Source organism: Grus americana, chromosome 4 (assembly GCF_028858705.1).
Source record: "Grus americana isolate bGruAme1 chromosome 4, bGruAme1.mat, whole genome shotgun sequence".
Classification (NCBI taxonomy): domain Eukaryota; kingdom Metazoa; phylum Chordata; class Aves; order Gruiformes; family Gruidae; genus Grus; species Grus americana.
The window spans coordinates 20,612,444-20,638,740 of NC_072855.1; the positions used below are offsets into that span (position 1 = coordinate 20,612,444).

The following is a 26,297-nucleotide window of genomic DNA, read 5'->3' on the forward strand; positions in this document are numbered from 1 at the left end:
AGAGCGCTTTAATTGTGTGGCTTGTTTTTTCTTCATCAGTGGGTTAAAACTTGTTTTTTATAGGTCTTCATTGCCATCTAGTGGCCATAGATATTCAAAGGACTTGGTTTAGACTAAAGCTGAAATGAAAAGGAAAAAAGTTTGGGATTTTTTTCTTATGTTCTAACTAGTAAGATAAATACAAAAGAGTACATGAGGAAGAAAGGTAAATGTGTGATGTTTATTTTATGGTGTTATACTGACTTGGGATACAAGGAGTTTGGTTTCTTCTTTGCAAAGCATTGCTCAGTTAATAAAGGTTGATAGTAATTTTTAGTCTGTGTATAATTTCTTTATTGGCAATAGCTTATAATCTCTGAGAAGAAAATTAGTGGGATACATCCATTAACACTGAAAGGATCCTGGATTGTCATTCAAGTGTGAGACTTCAGAAGCTGACTAGATATGTGCTGTGCTTTTTCTGGCAGTCTGAGTTTGTTTCCAAAAGATCAACTCTTGAATAAATGCATCTGTTACTTGGAAGTTTCTTCCAAAAAAAAAAAAAAAAATTGCATTTCCTAGCCTTGGAGTTAGTTCATAACCCCCATTTGAAATGTATTGTTCGTATGGGACCACTGTCATGTTTCCCCTATCTGGGATGGCAAAGTAGAGAGGGTCTCCTAAACAATACTTGGGCATGATCATTGCCCTTGTTTGACCCCTTGCCAGTCTAATAAAAATGTGACTCTCATGCTCTTGCTTCCTTCCCACCCACATATGTATATCTGTGTATATTTTTTTTTAATGTGATCGCAGTCGTCTATGGCAGAAATTTTTTTCAGTGTAATGCTAAAGCTGTTATTTCTTGCTTTGTTTTCATTTTCTGTTTTCCTAAAACATGCTGAAAGTTGCAGCGACCAGTAGATGAGCCTCAGAATGAATTTTTAACAACAATTATGGTATTTACATCTAGATGTAGAGCGATGTAGTGTATAAATTAGATTGGTTATGTAGAAAGTAAATATACACCTTGTACTATAATATGAATTTTATGATTTTGACCGTTGTCATTGCACTGTCTCCCTCACAAAGTAAGTCCTCTTAAGATCATTTTTCTTTTAGGGTAGAGAAGCATTTGAGGGAAATTAGGTCATGTTGTCTGTGCTGTTTGAAATAAATGCAACTGAAAAGTAGGAAATGCATTCACAGTTTTGAGATCAAAAATTTCTAGTAGGAAGGGGAGGATTTAATTGGCATGTAACAGAAACTCATGGTGTTCTTAAACATACCCCTACTGCATCATTCAGCATCTTCATGAAGAAAGCTGGAACAGAGGTCAGGTAGCAGAAGGTAAGAAGCAAAAGGCATAATAGCAAGCAAAAAGGGGATACGCAGTATGTGCTGTTTGATGTCATTTCTTACTGCTTATTCTTTCTATTCATGATGATTTTCAAATTTTAGAACTTCTATTCTTACAGCCATAAAGTTACAATAACTGATTCTAGTGTCAGATAACTATAAATTTCAGCTTAATGATTCAGTGGAAGTATTCTCTCGTGCTGCTACTGCAAAAGTGTTAAATTTTGTTTTGGAGGTAGTTTGTGTAGTTTCTCAAGTTGACAGTTCCATCAGGAAACATCTGCTTTGCAAATTGGCGAGTTTCTACCTGTTGTCTTGGTTCTCTGTATTCTGCATTTTCAATTGGAAGAAAAAGAATTCCAGAGACTTCATATGACACATAATTACCCCAAAGAATAAAATGCAAATAGTTAAAACTGATACAATAAGCACATGACAAAATGGAAGAAATCATAATGGAAGACATATAGCATTTGTTTTTGTTTGTTTAGAATTACTAAGTTTAAAATGCAATCTGTAGGAACAGTTTCACAAATTAATGTAATGGGCTTCTCAAACATGCAGTTCTTTTGATGTCATGTAGTGAGCTACTTTCTACAAATTCTGTTTTGTAGGCAATTGTTTTTCAAACCAGACCATGATACTTTTGAAAGATGTATGCAGATTGGTATATCGTCGGTTTTATTGTGTTTTAAAAAGAGTGAAATTATGTGAAAAATTTTCACTGGGGATTTATGGGCAAGATAGAAGGTTTGATTTTTCTTTTTTTGCCTGTAGGGGGTAATTTTTACTCATTATCATAACCACTAAGACATTTTGAATTGCAGTAAAACTTAAAATTTGGTTGTTTGTTTCTCTGACAAAGAATATACTCTAATTGTGTTCATTAACTGAAATGATTACAAATCTTTGCATTTATTTATATGGATTCATAATATTTACATTTTATTATGTGATTATTCATTCAAGACTTTGACTTAATGTGTTAAGAATTCTCTTACTTAGAAAAACATCGTATATCTGTTAAATAAAGGTAATTTCGCTGAATGTGTGAGATGAAGTGTATTAGACTTGATTTTCATACTAAAGCTGACTTCTACTAATCGAGGTTTATATCATGTTTAATGGAAATAATCCATTAAATCAGTTGTCCCAAGCCAAATTTTAAAAAAATCCTACCACCTACCTACCTGTATAAGATAGGAGTCATCTTTGGATTTCAGAAGTGCCAAGTTAAGCGCTACTCTCCAATTTGAAATAAATAATTAAAAATTTTTTCAGTTATCCTCTCCCTTCATACTTCTTTAGCTACCTCACAACTGGATGTACTCATTCTACTTTTTTAACTTTGATCTTAACTAAATGATGATAAAAACACATGAGCTGTTGGCTAAACTAAACCCAAAAGTTATTAGGATTTGCATTTTAACAATTTGCAGAAACTTCGGGACCAATACATCGTATTATAATGCTGCATTTAATTTAAACATGTTGTTGCAAGTAGCACCTAGACTGATTTCAGTCAGTATTGCTAAAGATTAGATCATATTTTTTACTGATGAAGATGTAAAATCATCTATTCCATTTAAAAACTGAAAAGACATTTATGCTTGGACAGAACAGATTCCCTCCTTGCTGATGATGAAACACTAAATGTATAGGAATTGTAGTCAGCAGTTGTCCAGTAAATTAGTTTGTGGAACTGTTCTGTGCATATTAATCGCTGCATCATGTTAAGCACCTACAAAAGCAAAACACTGTCATCACTTTCAAGGCCTTTTTACTTTGAGAATCTCTTTAAGGGTAGAAAGCGTTTTCGTTTTATAGAGATGCAGACTGTTACCTATCATATATTGAACTAGAAAGATACTCAGTGACAGTGCACCTGATGCTGATTTTCCTTGCTTTTTCTCTCTTTTTTTTAATTTGCATTTTAGAAAATCTTCAAGGCAAATCAAAGGGGTGTGCGTGTAGACTTGAATGCAAACTGTGAATGGGCTGAGAAAGTTTTGGGTACACAAGAGTTTCTGTTTCAAGAATTTTCTTGAAAGCTATGTGTAATCTCATAATACATTTTTCATTTTCAGGTTCTTTTGTCCTCCTCCATGTGTGTATCTTATGGGCAGTGGATGGAAGAAAAAAAAAGAGCAAATGGAACGGGATGGTTGCACTGAGCAAGAGTCACAACCTTGCGCCTTCATTGGAATAGGAAACAGTGACCAAGAAATGCAGCAGCTGAACTTGGAAGGAAAGGTAGAAGAATTGTAATAAACCACTCAGATTACTGCAAAGGATGTTGTTGCTATGTGGTGCATGTTTCAAGGAATGCCCTTGCTTATTTTTGATAACTTTTGTTACACTGCAGCAGATACTACATAAGTGGTTTAAAAAAATCCCTCAAAAGTATGTAGGACAATTTAATAGGTGGATTTCGTTCATGGGATCATAGCAGGGTACTAACCTTTCATTTGTAGGTTGTTGATTCAGCGTCAGTAAACTGTTAGGTTGTTTGGTAGGCATCGGTGGTTAAATGAAGTAAGGTTTCTAGCCCAAACTCTGTGTCCCACTCCCTGGCTTGCATGAATGGATAATCTCATCAAGGAAGTATCTGAACAGCATCTGCTGCTAGCAGTGGTCTTTAAGTCCCTGTGCATAAAAATACAATTAAAATAGCATCTTAATAAATTTAGTAGATTATTTTTTTATGGTGATATAAATTGCTACAGGATTTTTTTAAAGATAGTTGTGATGACTTAAACAGTTGGAATAGAACTGGCAGCACATGAGTACTCATTTTAGCTGGTTGTCTTATTAAGCAGTATGTTATAGCTACCTAGTATTTCCAGCACAGTCTACTTAGAAATGCTTCATATGTTGCTGAAGAGGAAAAGAATAATAAAAGTTCTTTTTGACTTTTTTTTTAATTTCCTGTCATCAGCTAGTGTAAACACTTCGCCAAAGGTAACTTTCTAGAGTTTCAAAACCCAGTCATCTCCCATCCTTTCAAGAAAAGTTTGGCTAAACACATTTTCTGCACCAGCAGCCTCTTGTGCATGCCCAGTCTACTGCCTGTATAGCTCTACTCAAATGTAATTTTCAGTAGTGCTCTTAACCACTCAGAGATGGCTTTGACACAGCTATAGTCTCTAATAATCTGTTTTCCAGTCCTGGCAAGGGTCTTTAGAAAGACGCTGAAGTACTGAAGTTGGGTGATAAACTTCACAAAGTTAAATGGTAGCCATAAAAGAGATCCATATGGAAGAGCTGGAAAAAGCAGTTTCTGATCTGTTTTAGAAAGTATTGCATCAGTTTTCCTATTTTGTTCATGATTAAATATATGTAGTTTCTTGAACTGGGTTGACTTGAAAGAGTAAACAGTATGTTTTCACCTACAGAATTATTGCACTGCCAAAACATTATACATATCAGACTCAGACAAGAGAAAGCACTTCATGTTATCAGTAAAAATGTTCTATGGCAATAGTGACGACATCGGTGTGTTCCTCAGTAAGCGGATCAAAGTCATCTCCAAACCTTCTAAAAAGAAACAGTCACTGAAAAATGCAGACTGTAAGTACTTTACAATTCTTTATGTAGCAGTTAATTTTGCCTCCTACTAATTTTTTCTTACGTATTCTGAGGCCTCACTACAAAGTAAATACAATGAAATTTTCAATTTCTGTTTTTTAAATGTATTTCAGAACTGTGCACATCAGTTTAAAGTATTCCAATATAGATAGGTTACACTCAGTTTTATGCAGTCACAGTTAATAATTTAGTAAATATAAAAGGTCCACCAGAAAAGCCTTTATTCTGAGAAGTGAATCCTCGTAGGCAAATACATAAAGAATGCTCTGCCTCAGCTTTCTAAGCTGTTGCATCTCATAAGCTGCCATGATCTGGTGCTTAGGATATTATGATCAGTATCAGAGAGATAGCTTTCAGATTGTGATAAATGAGTAGCGTCTTGTTATCCAAACTGCACTTGGTCACATCACAGCTGCCTTCTTACTGTCTCATGCCATTTTCATGTTGTTTTTATTTTTAATATGTTTTGCATGTTTCCTTTTAAGTAATTGGTTAAGAAATCTGTATGGTGATATTTCACCCAGATTTATTTGCTTACCGTGTTTTTCAACTAAAGATATCTCTGGTGCTAATGTATAATTGGGAGCAGTTTTGCTTTTCCTCCAAAGTTTTTGCCTGCATACCACTGGAGCACCTCAAGAGATACCCTTTTTTTGTTTGTTTTTCTCTCTCTCTTCACTAGTGCTTTAAAAGGCTCTTCCATCTGTGTTGGGCTGGAACCCATTCACCTATGGAATGTGGATCTCGGGGCCGCTAGCTTGCCACATGACTAAAGGCAATCTGTTGCTGTGCAGTTCACGCCCGTGGGCTCAGAGTATGCACTGTGGACTTTGTATTCAGACAGATAGTTTCGATGGACAGTGAATATGAACCAAGCATTCTTTGGTAGTAAATATGAACCAAGTAGAAGAAACATGCCCATTTTGATGGCAAAATGCTAGTTGCTGATTTTTTTTTTTTAGGGGAGCAGACTTAGCATTTCTGTCTCTTGAATGATAAGTAAGTTCAGATCTGAGAAAACTTCAAGTTGCATGGTTACAATTTTACATAGTTATGTCTGCCTTTCAATTGATTGTGATTTGTAAGAATAATTTTTCTTTATACTTCAAATACACTTCAAATGATCACTGAAAGTTGTCTAAGGGCAAGGCAAAGCTTCTGCTCAAGTAATCAGTTGTTGGAGAACTATGAACAGAAGGAGTTTTCAGCTGGCAAGCACTGGCCCATTTGGCTAAGTGGCAAAATTCTGTGAAGTAGCATGCCTTTGGAGAACAGCTGCTATATATGTTATCCCTCTTGTAATTTTGTGATTATTTTTGGTCTGTCACAAATATAAATATTTTCTAAATTAACCAATAGTTGAGAATTATTTCTTGATCTCCAGTATTCATCAGTTTATTTTACTGTATTTGTGACTTTTTGTTACTTTTCTATGTAATAATGAAGTAATTTTATAATCTCAAGTCTGTATGTGTTCCTTGCAGTATGTATTGCGTCAGGGACAAAAGTGGCACTATTTAATAGACTTCGATCCCAAACAGTTAGCACCAGATATTTGCACGTAGAAGGTGGTAATTTCCATGCCAGTTCACAACAGTGGGGAGCATTTTACATTCACCTCTGTAAGTAAAAATGGAGCAATATATTTTTTTCACCTCCTTCCCTCCATCCCCACAAAAAATAGTCCTGCATTTTCTCCTCCATATTAATTACCTATATGCAGATGTATTTTTGTTACTGAGCGTATATTTGATGTAATAGTGTGATGTTAATGTTCCTCCTATCGAGGAAAACAGTGATTGAAACAAATTGAAAATTCCTGTTTCATGCAGTGGATGATGATGAATCGGAAGGAGAAGAATTCACAGTGAGAGACGGCTACATTCATTATGGGCAGACTGTCAAACTTGTATGCTCAGTTACTGGCATGGCACTCCCAAGACTGGTACAGTTTAATTTCTCCAATGCTGTAATTAATTTGTAGATAGCTACGTAGTGTAATTGCATAGTTGGGTCTGCGTTGTTTACAATTTTTGGCTTTGTATGTTTCCTTTTGGTAATACGTGTTCTATATGGAAAATGGCATTCATTTTAATAAAAGTGTATTTTTATATCTGCAGATTAATTCCATAAGCAAAGAACAGCTTATAAAATAGACATAGGGAATTCTTCAGAAGTCAAACCGGCCAAAGTAGGTTAATCTGCAGGCTGTCCATAAGAAAATGTCTATGTTAAAAATGGTAATGTAGGTCCCAGTGTAGCAAAATACTTTTAATGTTGATATTGAATAGATGAGTAAAGTCTTTGCAGTAGGACTATTCCATTTGCTCAGTTCAGCACAACTTTAAAAATGCTCTTCTGATTTGAATCTAAAAGCACTTCTGTGTACTTCTAAGGATACATAATTATACCAATATCAGCTTGCAAAAGCATTTTGGACATTTATTAATACTCTTTAAAATATGGAACATTGGAAATGTCTTTGGAATAACTTTTTTTTAGAAAGAGACAATTTCAGATGTTATCTTTGTCACAGATACAAAACCGATTATAACTGGTTAAGGTTTGTGAACCAAAACCATTATTTTCTTGCTGGATACACAGTAATGGTTTTTATAAATAAATTTATGTGTAATTACAGATTTTTTGTCTCCTATTTTATGCACTTAATGCCAGCCTAAGTGGAATTTTGTGTGACTGGTAACAAACAATGCTTCATGTGAGATCATCTGTGAAATTGTGGTTTGTTTGCCCATTGTGCATTTCATACAAGGCTTTGCTAATTCCACTTTTACCTAGAAACAATTTTTAGAATGTGCCAATGTAAAACCAACCTTCCCTGCAGGCAGGTTTTTGTTCCCCTTCCCACACTTATTTTACTAGGATGGTAATGGGAAATTCTCTCCCAATATCACACTTAGCTAAAAAAGAAGATAGCCTGCTTAGAGTAAATGGTATAAAATGATTATTTAAATAGATCCTCTTTTTTTAATCACATTATTTGACAGAAAAATCCAGGCCTGCTTACTACTGATCTGGTTCAGTGCACATGAAATTCAGTAAGATGATCTCACTTTATTTGTGGGCTTCATGTTAATATTTTCTTATTGCCAAAAGGAGATGCCATCATTTATGATTCCAGAAACCTTACTTGTAGGTAGAAATAGAGTGAAACAAATTAGGCTAAATGTGCCTGTTTTGTTTGCTATTGGGAACATTTGTCATGTTGCCTTACAAGACTGATTGAAGGTGATGCGATTTAAAAGGTAACTTGCAGACATTTTATAGGTTAATGCAAAGAACTTGGAAGAAACAAGTTAACCTTGAAACTTATATCGCTAATAATGCCATTTATCATCATTACAAAACCCAGAGGACATGGTTCACTTTCTGATTGTTGGCTTAGAAATTTTCAAGCACTTTGGCTACTGCTTCTGCTGATGTTGCATAAATTAAAGTATTAAACTTTTTTCTAGAAGTTGAGTTAAAATTCCAAGCTACAGATTTCCACTGTCTGTAAGGGAATAACTTTTTTAATTTTTAAAAATGAAGTAGTATAACAGCTCTGAGTTAAGTCAGCAGATATTTTTTCACTGAACTGCCAGATGTAAGGAACAATTGTTATTTACATTTGTCTTTAGGTAATATTTAATGACCAACTATTGTTAAGATACGCTGATTGTTGTGTTTGCAAAACTGTACTTAAGGACATCCCAATACCTGTAAAGTAAATCCTTATTTTCAACTGTTCTCATTCAGTAACCAGTCTGCCACAGAACGTTGTTGATGCTGTCAGTGGTGGAAGCTTCTGTAGAAGTCTATTAATACTTGACCTACTGCTCTTTTGTACCAGGAAATGGAACAAAAGTAGATTTTGCTGAAGCTTCAAGTTTTTCCCTCACTCTTATAGCAAAAAAGATAAAATATATATGCATGCAGCCCATCGAAGCTGTAGTACTGAGTATCACTTCAGTGTTGTGTTCTTGTTTCAAAGGCATTGAGAATTATGAATCTAATGTTGGTATTAAAACAGGAGGCATGGAAATTCTGGGGGAAAAAAAAAGATGACCTTTAACATCCTTTACTAACAGCACATATGTAATCTTCAGTGTAATGAAATACAGAAATTGTCCTAAATATATATGTACAATTTTTATTCACAGATAATTCGAAAAGTAGATAAACAAACAGCGTTATTGGATGCAGATGATCCAGTATCGCAGCTCCATAAATGTGCATTTTACCTTAAAGACACTGAGAGAATGTATTTGTGCCTTTCCCAGGAGAGAATAATCCAATTTCAAGTGAGTTGTTTAAAGCTATATCAATAGATGAGACGCATGGTTGCGAAGTTTTCCCAAATGTTCCCAAGATATGTATGAATGCCAGTTCTGCAGTTGGTTTTGAATGCGAGTCTAATATTTTGTTTTGAAAAGACCAGAGGATGGAAAGCAACACACTTTTATCTGTCCCTTTCCAAATCTCTTTTTCTTTCCTCATAACCTTCTTCCAGTCTGTCTAGACAATGAATTCTATTTTCTCTAATGAAAGAAATGGAAACACAGTAGGAACTTGTGCATGCAATCATGATACTGTGGCTTAACATGTTGATATATGTCAGTGGAGTTGTACCACTTGTGTGTCCATTTCTAGATTACAGCAAATAGGAAATGATACAGTTCATGATTTCACGATGAACTTAGCAGACTTGCACTGTCTTGCTCTTGGCTAAGCATAAACATAGGCAGTTGACCAAAGTAATTTGTAAAGCCACAGAAATTTGATTTGTCTTTAAAGAATGTGGCTGTCTTAGTCTTCAAGTGTTTGTTTCTCCAGCAGGTGGAGAAAAATATCCCTAGCAAGTTACTGCAACAGGAATGAAAAAAATAACCCAAACCCCAACAAACCACAGTTTACAATTGTTCCAACAGCTTATACAATATGCTAACAAATTGTGGTTTAGTCTCACGTGTATCCTAGCATGCTTTTAGCAGACTTTCAGCATCATAATTCCCATCAGGGTAACAAGACTGTGACCAAGTTCAGGCCTACCTAAGTATTGCAATTTTCTTTAAACATCCAGGGCAGCTCAAATAGCAAAGGGTGTTGAGAGATAACGCTGTGCTCCAGGAAGATGGCCGCACTCGGGAAAGACTCAGGACTTCCTTAGGAGAACAGCTGTAGCTTCTTGGGTAAGAAAGGTAGAGGTAGGAAAGGGGGAAGCTAACTTTTTAAAGATTTCCCCTTAATTTAAGGGAAGGGACAAGAAGGACTGGTAAATACTCAGTTGACTTCTATCCTGAATTGGGACAATGGAAAGAGAATATGAGAAGCTCTGTTCATATTTCAGGAAATGTATTTGTGACTTGTGGCTCAGAAGGGACCACATCTACTGGTTCTACCCACAGCACATAGCAGGTATACATCTATCAATATACTTTCTTGTGAAGAAGAATGGATCTTCAACAAGAAGAAGAGAAAGCTATGGAATGCAATAACTCAGGATCAGCCTTGGTATTTGATCTTTCTCAAAGTACTTTATGGAAAGGCCTGAATGAAGAAGCAACTGCTGCTTAGTTCAACATCCTGGAATTGCCTGTGGGATTACCATAGCATCATAGAATCCTGGAATGGTTTGGGTTGGAAGGGACCTTAAAGATCCTCTAGTTCCAACCCCCCTGCCATGGGCAGGGACACCCTCCACTAGACCAGGTTGCCCAAAGCCCTATCCAACCTGGCCTTCAACACTTCCAGCTAGGGGGCCTCCACAGCTTCTCTGGGCAACCTGTTCCAGTGCCTCACCACCCTCATCACGAAGAATTTCTTCCTAATACCTAATCTAAATCGACCCTCCTTCAGCTTAAAGCCATTACCCCTTGTCCTATCCTACATGTCTTTGTAAACAGTCCCTCTCCAGCTTTCTTGCAGGCCCCTTCAGGTACTGGAAGGCTGCTATAAGGTCTCCTTGGAGCCTTCTCCAGGCTGAACAACCCCAACTCTCTCAGCCTGTTCCTCATAGGAGAGGTGCTCCAGCCCTCTGATCAGCTTTGTGGCCCTCCTCTGGACTCACTCTAACAGGTTCATATCTTTCTAGTACTGGGGCCCCCAGAGCTGGACGCAGTACTCCAGGTGGGGTCTCACGAGATCAGAGTAGAGGGGCAGAATCCCCTCCCTTGACCTGCTGGTCACACCTCTTTTGATGCAGCCCAGGATACAGTTGGCTTTCTGGGCTGCAAGTGCACATTGCTGGCCCATTTTGAACTTCTCATCCACCAACACCCCCAAGTCCTTCTCCTCAGGGCTGCTTTTCAATACATTCTCTGCCCAGCCCATGGTTGTGCTTGGGATTGCCCTGACCCATGTGTAGGACCTTGCACTTGGCCTTGTTGAACTTCATGTGGTTCACACCAGAACATCCTACCACTCTTCAGTTTCTTCAGCACTTATGGAGCCCAATTTGATAGGAGCTCTGAACTTTCCAAAGGGGTGGGGCTTAGATAAAATGACAACCCACTATTCTGAATTCTTTCAGTGGAGTAGGCATCTGCTGCTTCTACTTGTTGAATAAAATCTGTTAACTTGCACATCAGGCTGTTATCACTCTTTGGTAAATGATAAACTCTTTCTACTAGTGGCAGGAGAGAAATCCCATTTTATCTTTTTATTTTTTTTTCCTTTGGACCAGAAGACCAAGACCAGAGAAACAGGCATGTGTAGCATCTTTCACTTGCCCACTCTTAAACATTTACTGTTGAATACAGTTCCTATAGTAGGAGTCTAGACAGACTGTGGTCACTGTAAAAAAACAAACAAACAAACAAAAAAAAACCCCTCACACAAAAACCCCCAAACTTTACTTTAGGGTGACAGGTCTCTCGTGGGTGAATGGAAATAGCCCAGTATAGAGACCTTAGAGGCTTAAAGCAGAGAGGCTGTAAAAAGTCAGCAGGTCAGCATGAACCTACAAAAACCTTGAAATTCAGTTGCTGAAGTACCAGCCAAAACTCTTTATAGATATCCGTGTATTCTGAAGAATACAGAAGGAATATAAATAATGCCTTATTGGATCAGCATAGTCTGTATCTATGTCTAACAGCAGGAATAGGAGATGGTGCTTACAGGAGTAATGTGTTCCTGAAATGATCCTTGACACAATAGGACTTTCAGAACAAATTCTGTGGCATTTGCCTTCTACTTTGTGGTAGGGATTTAGCAGATTTGAAGAAGCCAGTCAAGGATCTTGTACATAGTCATTAATTTTTTATATCCATGGGTTTATTTGTCATGAGTTGAAGTACGTCAGTCCATGTCAACAGGAATTGTAGTCAACCTGTAGGAGAAATGTCATGCATCGAAATAGTATACACCAGTTCCTCTTTTGAAGTTGGGCTAGTAATTTAGAAGCTACATATGTTTCTAATAAAAAATATCAGTTGGGTCTTGAGCTTGGAAAGATCTGTAGCTGCTATCCTTGTTGCATACTTTCCTTGCAAGCTGTTTTCAGTGCTTTTTTATGTGGATCATATCAGAACGAAGAGTCCACATGAGAATGCAGCTTTGATTCTTAACTTCCTTTCATCTGAACTGGTAAATACATGCTAATTGAAGTTTAACAGTTTTGAAGAGTGAAGGTTATAGTTACATACCTAAATATCCTTAAAGCTTAATGGAAGAAAACAGAATTTAGGTATTAAAATTAGAATTTTTGAGTCCCATTTTTTCTGTGCCTGTGTTTAACCTATACACAAGTTCCGTATTGGTTGCTAGATGATGGAATTGTTCAGAGAGGCCTTTGTTGACATAAAAAATAGTTGTCGGTGTTTTTTCCATCTATGTATGTATGTATGCTGATTTAGTAATATTTAGTAGTATTTAAAAGCAGACAGTGAAAGTTTCTGACTAATTTGCAAGGTTGTCATTTCAGCTTCTCTTCTATGTCTTTGCACAAACACTGAAATACAAGGTTGTGTTTTCTATCATTTTGTGGGTGGTGAAGAACTCTCTAAAAAGAAAAAAAAATCTTGGTCAGATGTAAATTTATGAAAAGTATTCCACTTCAGTCTGTGACTATTTTAGTCACTTTGCATTAATAAAACAAGATCTGTTTTACAGTAGCCACTTCTGCTTGCTGTGGTTTGGTTAATGGCTGTGAATAATGTTAAAACTTTGAAAGCTGAACTCAAGTAAAGCCCAAAAATAAACACAAGGTTGGAGAGGTGGCAGTATCATAGGTGAGAGTTACAGTGTTCTCACAAGTTTTAGTTTTCTACTAGTTTTGCTGAAATGTATGTGACTGTTCTTCTAGGTCATTTTGTTAGACGAAAAACATAAGGAAATGTGTTTTTGAAATAGTAGCCGTTGTCCCTGAGTTTGGTTTTTAGCTCCGTGACTTGGTAAACAAGTCTACAGGTCAGATTTAAAACTTTTCTTTTTCTTTCTTTCTTTCTTTCTTTCTTTCTTAGGCCACTCCATGCCCAAAAGAACCAAATAAAGAAATGATTAATGATGGAGCTTCTTGGACAATCATTAGCACAGATAAAGCAGAATACACATTTTATGAGGGGATGGGACCTGTCCATGCTCCAGTGACACCTGTGCCTGTTGTAGAAAGTCTTCAAGTAAGTTGTTTGTTTGTTTAATAAACTCTTATGTGCAATTATTTTTGTCATACTGATTTAACCTTCATGGTACCTTTGTGGAATACTGTAGGAAAACATTCTTACTAGCTTTATAAATAGGAAAATTACTTTATGTTGCAATAATTTTCCTTACCTGCATTTCAGAATACATGAGCCTATCCATCACAGGAATAATATTAATATTGTTTTATACATTAAGAATTTTATTTCCTAAAATACTATGTTAGTGATATCCTTAGGACTTCTGTTTGATTATTTAGCAATTGATTTTGGCTCTTAAAACAGCCAATTATAGATCAAAGAGAGCCAGACTGAAACCTTATTAAGAAAAACAGCAATCTGCTGTGGAAAAACTTGAAGCTCTCCTAACATGTTGTCTGAAAGATTCTTTGTTCGTTGTTTTCAAAGCCTTGTTAACTTCTATTCTAAGTGGCCACGATCAAAACTTAGAAGTTCATTCAGGATATCAAATTAATTGGCAGTATCTTTTAGATGTGTTACTTCTTTACAGTTCAGTTGTGTAGGTGTGTTTCTTTCAGTTTTGTCCAGCTGATAGAAACAGCACTGTTTACAGTTCTTGTACACATGTGAAGATTTTTCTTCTGAGAGGGGAGTGTTTGTTTTTATTAATACATGTTTTTTTGTGAATTTTCTTCTTTTTTTCTGTTCACTCCCTTTCCAGTTGAATGGTGGTGGGGATGTAGCAATGTTGGAACTTACAGGACAGAACTTCACTCCAAATTTACGTGTCTGGTTTGGGGATGTGGAAGCTGAAACCATGTACAGGTACAGTACTTCCTACTACTTTTGTGATGATTACATTTTACTGGACACTTTGAAGAGCGTATACTCAGGTGTATACACTCCAGCATATACTTTCTGCCCTGCAATATGAGTCAGCAATGTGCCCTGGCAGCCAAGAAGGCAACCTGCATCCAGCTGGTCAAGAGAGGCGATTGCACCACTTTATTTAGTGTTGGTGTGGCCTCATGTTGAGTATTGCATGCAGTTCTGGTCCCAGCAATTTACGAAGGATGTGAAGGTCCTTGAATGTGTCCAGAGGGGAGGGCAACAAAGCTGGTGAAAGGGCTGGAAGGAATGTCCTATGAGGGGTGACCTCATCGCTCTCTACACCCTCCTGAGGAGGGGAAGCGGAGAGGGAGGTGCTGGGCTCCTCTCCCTGGTTTGCAGTGGCAGAACGCACGGGAATGGTTCAGACCTGCACCAGGGGAGGTTCAGACTGGACAACAAGAGGCATTTCTTTACCAAGAGGGCAGTCAAACACTAGAACAGGCTTCCTAGAAAGGTGGTCGATGCCTCAAGCCTGTCAGTGTTTAAGAGGCATTTGGACAATGCCCTTAAATAATGTGCTTTAACTTTTGGTCAGCCCTGAAGTGGCCAGGCAGTTGGACTAGATGATCACTGTAGGTCCCTTCCGACTGAACTATTCTGTTCTGTCCTATTCTGTTCTTTAAGCTTACGTTTCATTATGCTCAGTTGACTTTCCTGTTTTCCAGATGCGCAGAGAGCATGCTATGTGTTGTTCCAGACATTTCTGCATTTCGAGAGGGTTGGAGGTGGGTCCGTCAGCCAGTCCAAGTTCCAGTAACTTTGGTCCGTAATGATGGCATAATTTACTCCACCAGCCTTACCTTTACATACACACCGGAACCAGGGCCACGACCACACTGCAGTGCTGCTGGAGCAATCCTCAGAGCCAACTCAAGCCTCATGGCTTCCAGTGAAACAAATACAAACAGCGAGGGAAGTTACACAAATGTCAGCACAAATCCAACCAACGTCACATCATCTACAGCAACTGTAGTTTCCTAACTACTGTTGTTTGTCTGGACTTTAACTGACTTTCAAGTGCTACATTCAAGAGAACTGAACAATTTTTGTGGTTTCATGGGAAAACACCTTTCCATTTTAGGTGATATTATTTGAACCTTGTTACCTGCAAGTGCTGATCTTGAATATAGAAGCCACAATAAAAACAAAAAACAAAAAAACAAAAAAAACCCATCCGAAACATAAGAACTTTATTGAAAATCTATTTTTCAGCTGTTTTTTTTAATGGGCAAGAAACAAAAAATGTGGCTGGGATACATGTTGAGCAAACTAGAAAACATGAACACAACATAGTTTTTATGGACCAAGGAACTTGTATAAGCTTTAGTATAAAAGGTACATTTTCACCATACCTTTTTTGTATCACAACATATAGTACACTTTTGTTACCAAATAGTTTATATTTTTTTTTCCTCTGAGCTTTTGCTCTGAAGTATATTCAGGTTCCAAGCCTGACCATGCTTGTATAATCTAATTACCATACTCTTCCAGTTTTAAAAAAATATATATATTTTTGGTCTGTGGCTGGAACTGTTCCTTTTTTTAAACTGAAGTCTTGTGACTTTTTATGAACTGAAATTGTTTTTATTTCAGCAAGTAGAACCTTGTAAAGGCCAGCATATTTTTTTTAAGATTATATGAAGTCTGTGCAAAAGCTTTAAAAAATGCCTCTGCCTTGCCTGCAATACATGCAATGTATGTTAACTTTAGTGCTCTGTTTTCAGTCATTGTTAATAGTTATTTTTGTTTTCCTTTTTTAAATATGTATTTATAGTGATAATTCATGAGGTTCTAACATGACATGGTTTTTTTTTTAAGTGGCATCTCAAGCAGTCATATTAATGATTGTTCATGTCACAGGCATACGTTGGTTTTTGAAGGGTTGTTACCTGGTTACTCCCCCTCTTCCTTGTTCCGTCACATTGCATCTGAAAATGTTTCAGGATCTGTTCAGGTTTTTCTAATCTTGTACATAATTTGTATTAAGTGTAAGTTAAATGTTTTATTTTGAAAGTGGAATGTTCCAAATAACTTCATTTGGCAGCATGTCTTCTGTTGTGTTGGCATGTAACTAAAATACCATGAGAAGTATGTGCTACAAATGGGATTGGTAGGTGATGCCCTTCATCACTTGAGAATCAAAACAAGCATGTTTTTCTTCATAATGTTCAGTAAATTAGGCCAGACTTCAGTGTAACACTTGTATTGAGAATGTGCTTCATTGTGAAGTGACCATACCATAATAGCTAGAAGTAAATTTTATTATTTAGAAATGGGCAAATAGAAAATCGTAAAAGCACTGTGAAGATGTCAACTCCTCCCATCCTTATTTCCTGTGGGTTTCTCTTTCCCTGCCAACAGCTTGTGCAACATTCAAGTCTTCTCTCCATCATAAATTCAAGGCTCACTTGCACTTTGACTTTGTTGGTTGTTGCATTTGTTTTTCATTTTGACTTTGCCATGTTTTCTCCCTCCTTTGTAGACCTGCCTGCTTCATTTGTATTTGAAAGTATACCCCAGTAGTTCATTTGTAGTCACAGAACTAGGCATAGACTCATAGGACAAGTTCTGATAGTGTGATCTTCCTCTTTAAAAGCCAAAATACAAATTTTATGGTGTGTTCAGCCTTTTCTATACCCTGAAGCAAGAGCCACAACTGCTGTGTAAATGTGAACCTGTGGCTTCCTACAGTGCATTGCTTACAAGCTTATCTGTTGACCATTTTCATAGGGTTTTTACTTCTGACCACTTATTCCAGTTTCAACACCCACCACCATTTTAAAGCACGATATTTGTGTACTCTGACGCTCCATTCTCCTTGTTTGCTTTAGTGCTCCATTGTATGTGTGAAAACAGTGTGGTTAAAGGAAGAAATCAGTTATAAAGCATCTTCAGCTAATAGTAAAATCAGTGCCACTGTCCTTCTAAAATGTGCTTGTATTCTACCACAGGCCTTCATATTTGCTATTCTGTATTAGGAAACTTATTCCCATGACATAGTCACAATGCTGATTCTTAGCACTGGTGAATACTGCCTCACCTCATCTCCGTTTCAGTGACCAAGGGCAGAATTCATTGTGGCCTTATCTCTGTTTTAAACTGTTTACTGGCATTTACTTGCAAATCTGTTTACCTTTGTATGTGCTAGAAAATTTTGGTTTAATTGTATTGTGGCAGGAATAATTTCACAGTGGTTTTGTTACAAGCACATAAGTATCTTGAAGTATGGCTTAATTCAAGAGCCATGGTTTTTCATCACTAATTAGACTGAGAATTAAAATAAGCGATACATATATCAAATTTAGAGGGTATTCAAGAGCAAACCATGATATACACACAGTAGGCAAACCATAGCAAGCCTTTTAACCTTCAAAGACTATTTAAAATAGCTTTTCAGAACTTGACACCTGCTTTTATACTCATTATTTTTCAATTTTTACATATAAATGCAATACTTTTTGTATTCAGTTTCTTTATTTGCAATAATTTTGCCCAGTAGATATAATATTCCTTGACTTGTAAAGAACATAATGACTTAGCCTAATTTCTGCTGTTCTACACACTACAGCCAAGTGGGTGAAAAAAATAGAGACTGTTAAGTTCTGCTTACAAGACCATTTTAAACCCCATTTTTCCCTTGGGCTTGTGGCTCCATTGTTCCCAGTAGTTACTGTGTAGTCCAGAAATGGTCTTCCAGTGGTCCTTACTGTTGTTACCATGTCCAGTTGTTCAGATATATTACCTTCCTGAACGTTTTTCCTGTGGGGTGATATTGTTACATTTATTGGCCTTGTGAGCTGTTAATCAATTTTCATGATATTAACAATATCTCAAGATTTTGATAAAACTACTTTTAGAATGTTTCAGTATGAAACTATGATAACTGTTCAAGTCTAGCTGTTAAGTCTGCTGTTAATTCTATATACATAGAAATTGAGTCTGTGTTCAGAATGTTGTTATAGTTCCAACTATAGGAAGAAAAAGCAAATTAAGTGCTCAAATTTAGCTATGCCTTTTCTTGTTTTCTTTTGTTTGGAACTGCATTTCAGAATTCAACACTAGCATAGTCTTTAATAATCTGCTGCTGATGTTTTGCCTAATTATTTGCCCTGTAGGGCATCCCACAACTGTGTTAATAATGGTATTCTGTACTTCTTTCCATTGCACAGACTTAAAAGATCAGAGTGGTTACCTGAAAAGACATGAACTGAGGACATAAATCAGTGAATTCCCCATATACAAAACATTAATGCCAAGTGAAACAAATTATCTATTGGAAGTAAGCTACCCACTTGTCGATTAAATGACTCCATAGAGGTGTCCATCTTGAAACTAAGACACTCTTCAATTATTAACCATATTATTTACTTTCTTTCAAAAGCAGCTGTGTTTATGAGTACTGAACAAATGTGTATACTTTCCTGTGCCAGACTTTTGACTTTGTTTTCAAGCACTGTACTGTGGGATTGAGTGGCAGCTTTGTTAGAAAAAGAAGTATATTAGGGTTTCTACTTAACCCTTTTAGGACTGAACAATTCCCTTTAGAAGCTGTAAAATATATGAGCAGTTCTAACTCTGTAAACATTCTGTCTGTGTTCAGCACTGCATTTGCCCCATCTGGAGGTGCTATGCTAATGTCGTTTTTTTTAAAATCCTGTAGCATGTGTATACATTCAGTCTTAAAAGGGTTATTTTTACAAACTGTGCACCTGTAAAGTTTCTTAGCAATAAGGTAGAAAAATAAGCAAGTTTTTACCATAATTTTGTAGAATTAATTGCTCAGTTCCATATTTCATCAAGAAAAACCCTGCAATATGGGCAGTTTTGAGGATTAAATAAAAGTGAAATGTAAACCACATAAAAGTGTTTTTTGTCAAGTGTACTCTGTGTGTGTATGTGCGTATACTATTGGGTTTCACTTTTTTTTTACAAGGCTAAAGATAAAATGCCATGTTACTGTTGATGTGACAAACAATTGAACATCTGTATGATGATATCATAAAAGTAGTTATGGTTTGATCAGGTGTTGAAACTTGCCACGTTTTTGTGGATTTTTTTCAATGTTAACCAAGGAACACGATTTATTTTTTTTGGCGAATGAACAGTGAGGTCATCTATGGAACCAGAACAACACAAAAGAAGACCAACCCCGGGAGTGGAAAAGTCATCAGTAGTTGTGAGGCTATGCACACTGGACTCCATTTAAACGGGATATGGAATGTCCACACAAAAATCTAAATCGGTTTCATTATTGCTTGTATTATTGCTGGAGTTAGATAAGAAACTGTTTTTTCCAATAATGTAAAAAAAAAAAGTTCACTTTTTTATATTATTTATTAAATAAGAAAAAATGAACTGTGTTTAATTGTTTAACTTTAGCAACTTTGTTATTGCAACTAGTATACCTGACTTTCATCCTTTTCTTAGTTGCAGACTGTCTGATATTTCTTTCAGTTGGTTAATAATTAGAACTAGAAATTTAGCAAGCTAGCTTATTTCTTGCTTTGACAGAGTACTCTAGTAGGGCCATAAGGAAATTATGTGCTCTTTTTAGTTCGCAAGCACAAGTGACGTAGTCACTTGAAAAAAGTTTCTTCTGAGATGGGAAGTGGACACAGCAGAGAGAGAATTTGGCATGGCAGAAACCTGCCAGTACTAGTTTTGTATTAAACTAATAGAAGAATTACTAGTTTATCTGTAAGATGGCAAAGGGGCCAGAAGTGGTGGTGAAGAAGGTGTGGCAAGAGCAAGAGAGAGATTCCATTGGAAAAAATAGATCATTTGACTATAAGGAAGCATTACAGATTTTTATTGAAACATCTGCCAAGGTGAATGCCATTGTTAGGACACGTGAAAGAGCCAGAAACTCAGCACTGGTGGAGCTTCTGCTGCTTGAAAGAGGGACAGTGTGGGCAGATAACAATTCAAAATTATTTTAAAGACTCTTGCAGTGTGTTTCTGGAATGGTAAATTGATTCTTCTGGAACAGAATAGAAATTGGAGCTGAGGGTTTGGCAAAGAGAATGGTCACTTGCTAAACTTTAGTGTTGGAATAGTTGGAAGAAACTGCGTGGAATGGTGCTGGTCTTAGATGAAGAAGTACAGATTCAAAAAAATCTCTTCATCTAAACCTTGGCAATTAACTATACAGATAGTCTCAATAAACAATCCTGTTAAAATCCAGAGTAGAGGATTAAAAGGAGATTGGTGTGAAATTATTTGGCTAGAGGAAAGGATTCATTTGGAGGATTACATGCAGTATATGCCATTTCAGAACATTCCGGATTACAGAACTGGCACAGGTAGTTTACCTCTCACAGTGCCCTATTTAGATGGGAGTTGCATGCTCCTGAGAGGGGTAGAAAAAGCCTGTCTGTGCTCAGTTACTGTGTCCGTAAAGGATATTTATTTCTGATGCTTGATGGCACATGCTTAGTGTGAGGCCGAAAGCATGAAGAGTTACAGCCCTTATTACTTGTTTATAAGTACTTTATACTGAATACCGATATGAATTGCATATGCTAAAGAGAAATAAGTTGACGAAGTCTTGATTCTCTGTGGAAGCAAACTTGCAAGTGAACTGCTGTCTGAGAAAGATCAGATAAAGCCTTCTGAATTTGACATCTTTCGGGTGCTGCATCTTCAGGTATGAAAAAGGATGGTAAAAAGTTTGCTGTCATCCATGCTCTGTTGCCTTTGTATTCTAGTCTCTGTTCCCTTACCTTTCATGTGTACTTTTCCAGATCCTTAATTAGTTTCCAGTTTTTCTCAGTATGTGTAAATTTGGGTGCATAATTTAGGAGAGAGGAGTTGGTGTTAAGTTAGGTGAACTACAACTTTTGAGGCTCCGTGCTGTCATCTCTCTGCTGTTTCTACTGTTGTGCTGCGGGGTGGGGGAGAAAGAAATGTTGGTTGTCAAAATTTTAAGTTGCTTTTAGGTACGTTGAGTGGAAGTTTCTACAGACCTGGCCTTAATGATCTGCAGGTCTTTACCTGAAGATGACGTACGTAATTTGGAACCATATAGAGGTGCCTGTGAATCTTTATCTGAATTTAGAAATTCTTTTATTCATCTTTTAATTAGATTTGCTGTCCTGTTGCCCCCTCATCTATGTTCATTAAAACCTTCAATCTTCTCTGCTTTCAACTAAAATACCTCTGTTCTATTTGCTGACTTGTTCACTGGGAAATTTGTGCATTTCCACCTCTGTGAAGCCCCACAGATGTGTTTCCCAGGCAAGATGGGAGCTTGTGCCAGTTGAGCTACTTCTATGCCCTACCTCCATCTCTTACTTTCTCCTTTAGCTTCTCCCGAGTGACTTATTCCCAACATAATTGGGAATTCCCAAAAAATGTGAGCGATTCAGCAACATTGTTAGATTTTAACATGAAAGAAATTATTAGGTTAGGAAATGGTATATCTGATTTTTTTTAATGTACTCATATCTCGGTCTTAACGTAAAGGTGTTTCTATGCCTTTGAAAGCAAGAATTTTAAATTTCTCACCCTGTTTAACATAATTCTGTGGAATTTTTTGTTTGCAAGATTGAGAAAACGAGGACCTCAACATTCAGACAAGGCAACTGCAGATTTGCAGTTTCTAACACAGCAAGTAAGTGGCCCCATTGTTCCTTTATCCTGCTCAGATTTGATGGGTGTTGCAGCCTAATTTGTATAACACAAGCATTGTGATTAAGTGTAGTTGCTAAGGTGGCACAGGCGTGCAATCTGCAGCAATACAAAGCAGAATCCCATACAAAACCATTAAAAACAAAAAAGTGTTAAATCTTGTATTGACAAAATGGACACCTAACAAAATTCTTGATGAAGTAAGAGTTTGTTTTATTTTTTTCCAAATGAAAATGCCTTGTGGCAAGGCTGTGCGGATTACTGATTAATTATTACAAATTTCAGAATAGAGTTCCAAGCAAATTAAATTATTTCTGAAGGGCCTGATGTGGATTACCCTTTGTGTGGGGATGCGTATCCGGCAGTCCTTTTGCAGCTCCATACTACCTTTTACAGTATACCAGGGCTTGAGGAGCCGCCTGGGCTTTGGACTCCGCTTGATGTGATGACCTCAGTTGTGAGACTGATGTTTACGTCATCTTACCAGTTTCACACATTCAGAAAGTTTTGGACATGTGAATCAATTTTTGGTGAACAGTTTTTATCTTGGAGATTTAATAGACATACAAATCAACCAATGGTCTGCAAAAATGGTTTATTCTTTATTTAATTTACAAGTAATGTTGATAAGGAAAATTCTTTTCCTTATTTTGGGAGGATAAATGCAATTGGTGAGTGTTGCAGCTTTCACATACATCTGCACTTTCTACTAAGTGGCTAATTTTTAAGTTAATAATTTTATGCTATTCATTCAAAGAAAAAAATGTATGGGTTGAGTTTTGCCATTCATCTGCTGGGATCTGAGAAAAGTTTATTAAGGAGTTTCACATTATATTACAATCTAACTTCTATTTCTCTCCCTGTACTTTCATCCTGTCTTAACAAGTAAATTCTTTGCTGCTGGTCATATTAGAGTGAACACTAACAATATTGATGTTTATCTTGTTTTTCAATTAATTCAGTGTTTATATTCCTATGAAAATGTTCCTTTCTTTTGAAAACAGTGTTTAAATGCTAGTCAGCTTGTGAAGTGTTCTCTGCAAAAGCACTATGGCATGTTCAATGCAAATTAAACTGTTTTCATTATTCTGGTGCAGGAAATTCACAGTCCCAATACAGGAATATCCTGATGCAATGGAGGTTTGTCCAGGTCCCAGGTGGGGCTGGAAAAATGATTTTTAGACCTTAAGTCTAAATTATTACCTAAGATGGAAGGAGAGAGGTAACATCAAAGCTGAACGCTATTTTTTAAGCCAGACTGCTGGAAATTTCAGGGCTGATGGGAGTTATGAATCATGTAATGGGTGCAGTCATCAAAGTCTGAGTGTTATTTGTCATATAGGGCAAGAGGATATACTGCTGTTTGGGTTTTTTCCACTGGCCAACAGTGATGTTGGCTCAGAGAGAGGAATGATCACACATGAAACCCCTCTCTCGAGTACCAGTTAAGGTGTCACCTTGATGGCGAGAACTTATGAATCATTTTATTCTAAAACCTAACGATGTAAAATGGGAAAAAACAGCAGATGAACGATAATTCAGTAGGCTGCTGGACTCTAGCAAAACTGAGTTACAATCTGTCGTTCTGTAGCAATTCATTAATTGTTACTGGTAAACAGTCAAGACCTCAGGTATAAAATATCAGATCATATACAAGATACCTACTAAGAAAACTCAGGCATGTGTACCATCCAAACTGAAATCATCTTGAATTTACCTAATCTTAACCAATTTGATGTATTTTCAGGGCCACACAGAGCAAGTGTATTAAAAAAAAAAAAAAAGTCTGATCAAAATACTTTCTTTGGCTGCAAAGCTGGGACATGAGTAGCTCTCTTGCATCCCATTGAAGTACAGTCATCGTTTCTTTAGGGATTTATAATCTGTTTTCCCTGTTTTTCCAATTAATAGTTTCTAGGCATTCATAAAACCCCAGACCAGAAAGGCTGTAAAGTCTGTCTTCCAGGTAACTGTTTAAGGATGGAGCAAACTGAGGTTTAAATCCTTTTTCTGAAGCAGGACCAGGGAGAACTAAAACCTGATTCTCTCTCATCTTAAATCAGAAATTCTGTCTTGGACTAGAGAAGCTTTCTCCCTGCCAAAAAGGGTTCCCTCTGACTGGCTCATCTCCATCAGAAAGTTTTTGATTAGATACTTTAATAGGAAAGTTCCTGATGAACTCTCACTTCACCTAACTTCCCAGTTGCACCATAAAGGTCTTCAAGGAGTGAATTATATCCCTGAGACGGAGAAATACGAATGATTTGATGCGCACAGATGAAAAGCAAAGTCACGTTAACTGAGGATGCTAAAGAACCATCCATCGCCTTCAGTACTTTCAGGTCCTTGACAAGGATCTGGGCTCAGCAGACCATAGACAAAAATGCAAGGGATAGGAATGGATTTGTGTATAAGGGAAACTGGGGGCTACTGGACTTCACACTGTAGATGCCACCCAGAAAACCCCCACTGGCTGTTGTCTGATGAGGAATGTGCCAATAATGTGCTGGGTTTCTGCTTGCGAAGCCATCTGAACAAGTCAGCCAGAGCTGAGCTTTTGAGTGGAGAGATGCAGGAATCTCAGCTTACAGGCAGAGCTAAAATTTCAGTTCATTAGGAACGTGAACGAATTGTTTTCTTGTAAATGGTACAAACCCTTTGGCACCTTACTACAACACTGAAACTGTTCTATCTGCTCTAAATAACCTGGGGGGAAAAAAAAAAATAACAGAAGCCTGCACTTCAACTGGCCTGATGGGAGAGTGTGGCCTTCAGTGGCCTCCCCAGCCCCACACTGCTCTCCACAAGTGGGTGCTTGGGGCCAGAACTAAAGGTCCCACTGGACACACCCGAGTAGGATTCTGGGCTGATGTATTTAAGACCGGTGGGAGCAAACACTTGAAAATAAACGTACAGTCTCCTCTCGGATACCCAGAGAAAAGGGAAGTTGTGCGTTATTCTGACATTCTTACGCGGACAAACTCTCATTGATGCCCACAGAATCTGCAAATGTAAGCCCAAAATTGTTTGCTGTTTGGGAGCAAAGAGGATTAGATGGGACTGCCCCCAGACTGGGTTTGAAGCAGAACTAGCTAATGAAGTATATGAGGTTTCCAAGTCAGCAGCAGCACCTCAGGTATTCTGCACTTTTATTTAGACCGTTTCTTGCAAGATTTATCCCTTCTTGAAGATTTCTGTTGCAGCTGTAAATTAACCCATCCACTCACCCAGGCCAAAAGACATTTAAATGTCTACATTTAAAACTATTTTCCTCTTATTTCAATACAGACACAATCTATATACTCATTCAGTGGCCTGAAAATACTGCCCCTACTTCACCAGGTGCCAAAAATTTTAATCTACTCTTGCCCAAACCTCCACCTCTCTTATCAATACATATATATATATGTGTGTGTGTGTGTGCTCTCAGTCCTTAAAATGTATTGCAAAGAGTGAAATCTAGAAAATACATCTGAGTCTCCCCTTATTTTCAGTGCCATTGGTAGGCCACTCCATAAGAGTTAGTCATCACATCTCGCTTCACACCATGGAAAGAGCTGAAGGGTCCAAATGCAAGGAACCAAAATCTGCAGGATGGCCCAACATTTTCAAAATGTAATTTGTTAGAGAGGAAATCCTGAAATATTAATAAAATTAACCTTAGAGTTTGATGAAGCCAACCAAAATGCATCAGGAGGAGCAATCAAAAAATTGCTGTAGTTTTCTGGATACAAAACAACAGTAGTTTTGTTGGTGACCTATGCGTGAGCATGTTAGATCTGACGTACTCCCCACGGAAAAGGGGAGTTGCCAAAATTAGAGATTAGTCATAGGAGGTGAAAGAGAAAGGTTCATATTAAAGCTGTGAAACAAAGTAAAGGGAACTCAAGCCAGATATGAAATTTTGCAGCATAAAGAAAAAAAAAAGTGGATGTAAAGTTACTTGATGGTGTAACTGAAAAGCAGGTGTTCCCAAGCGTCCCTTCTTCAAAAGCCCTCCCGACTGCTATCTACCATAGCTGATCACACAGGTGCAGAAAGTCTCACAGACACAGGAAAGTACTCAAAAGCACTTGCACAAATATGTTCCTCCAGAGAGGACCAAGGACAAATGTGAGTAAACAACAATTCTTGGCTCAGAATCAGAGCCTGAAGTTGTGCAGACGGCTACATTAGAGCCCACAGGCGTATGGAAATAATATCAAAGTTCTTCAGTTTGTTTTATGTAGTAGTAGATTAGAAAACATTATT

The 26,297-nt window shown here is 37.2% G+C and overlaps 1 protein-coding gene across 10 annotated transcripts in view; it reads left to right on the forward strand.

Moving 5' to 3' along the window:
- Positions 1-19,280, forward strand: part of RBPJ (recombination signal binding protein for immunoglobulin kappa J region) — a 160,649-nt gene extending 141,369 nt beyond the window's left edge. For 8 of the 10 annotated variants that reach the window (XM_054823984.1, XM_054823978.1, XM_054823981.1 and 5 more), the window contains 8 exons: positions 3,426-3,591; positions 4,734-4,908; positions 6,411-6,548; positions 6,759-6,871; positions 9,090-9,230; positions 13,389-13,544; positions 14,248-14,351; positions 15,083-19,280. In XM_054823984.1, the coding sequence (XP_054679959.1) occupies positions 3,426-3,591; positions 4,734-4,908; positions 6,411-6,548; positions 6,759-6,871; positions 9,090-9,230; positions 13,389-13,544; positions 14,248-14,351; positions 15,083-15,398 (1,309 nt within the window). In that variant the 3' untranslated portion in view covers positions 15,399-19,280. Of the gene's footprint in view, positions 1-177; positions 206-1,952; positions 2,089-3,425; positions 3,592-4,733; positions 4,909-6,410; positions 6,549-6,758; positions 6,872-9,089; positions 9,231-13,388; positions 13,545-14,247; positions 14,352-15,082 lie in introns of those variants that run through there. The other 2 variants (XM_054823979.1, XM_054823987.1) reach the window with 2 other exon arrangements.
- Positions 19,281-26,297: the final 7,017 nt, after the last annotated feature.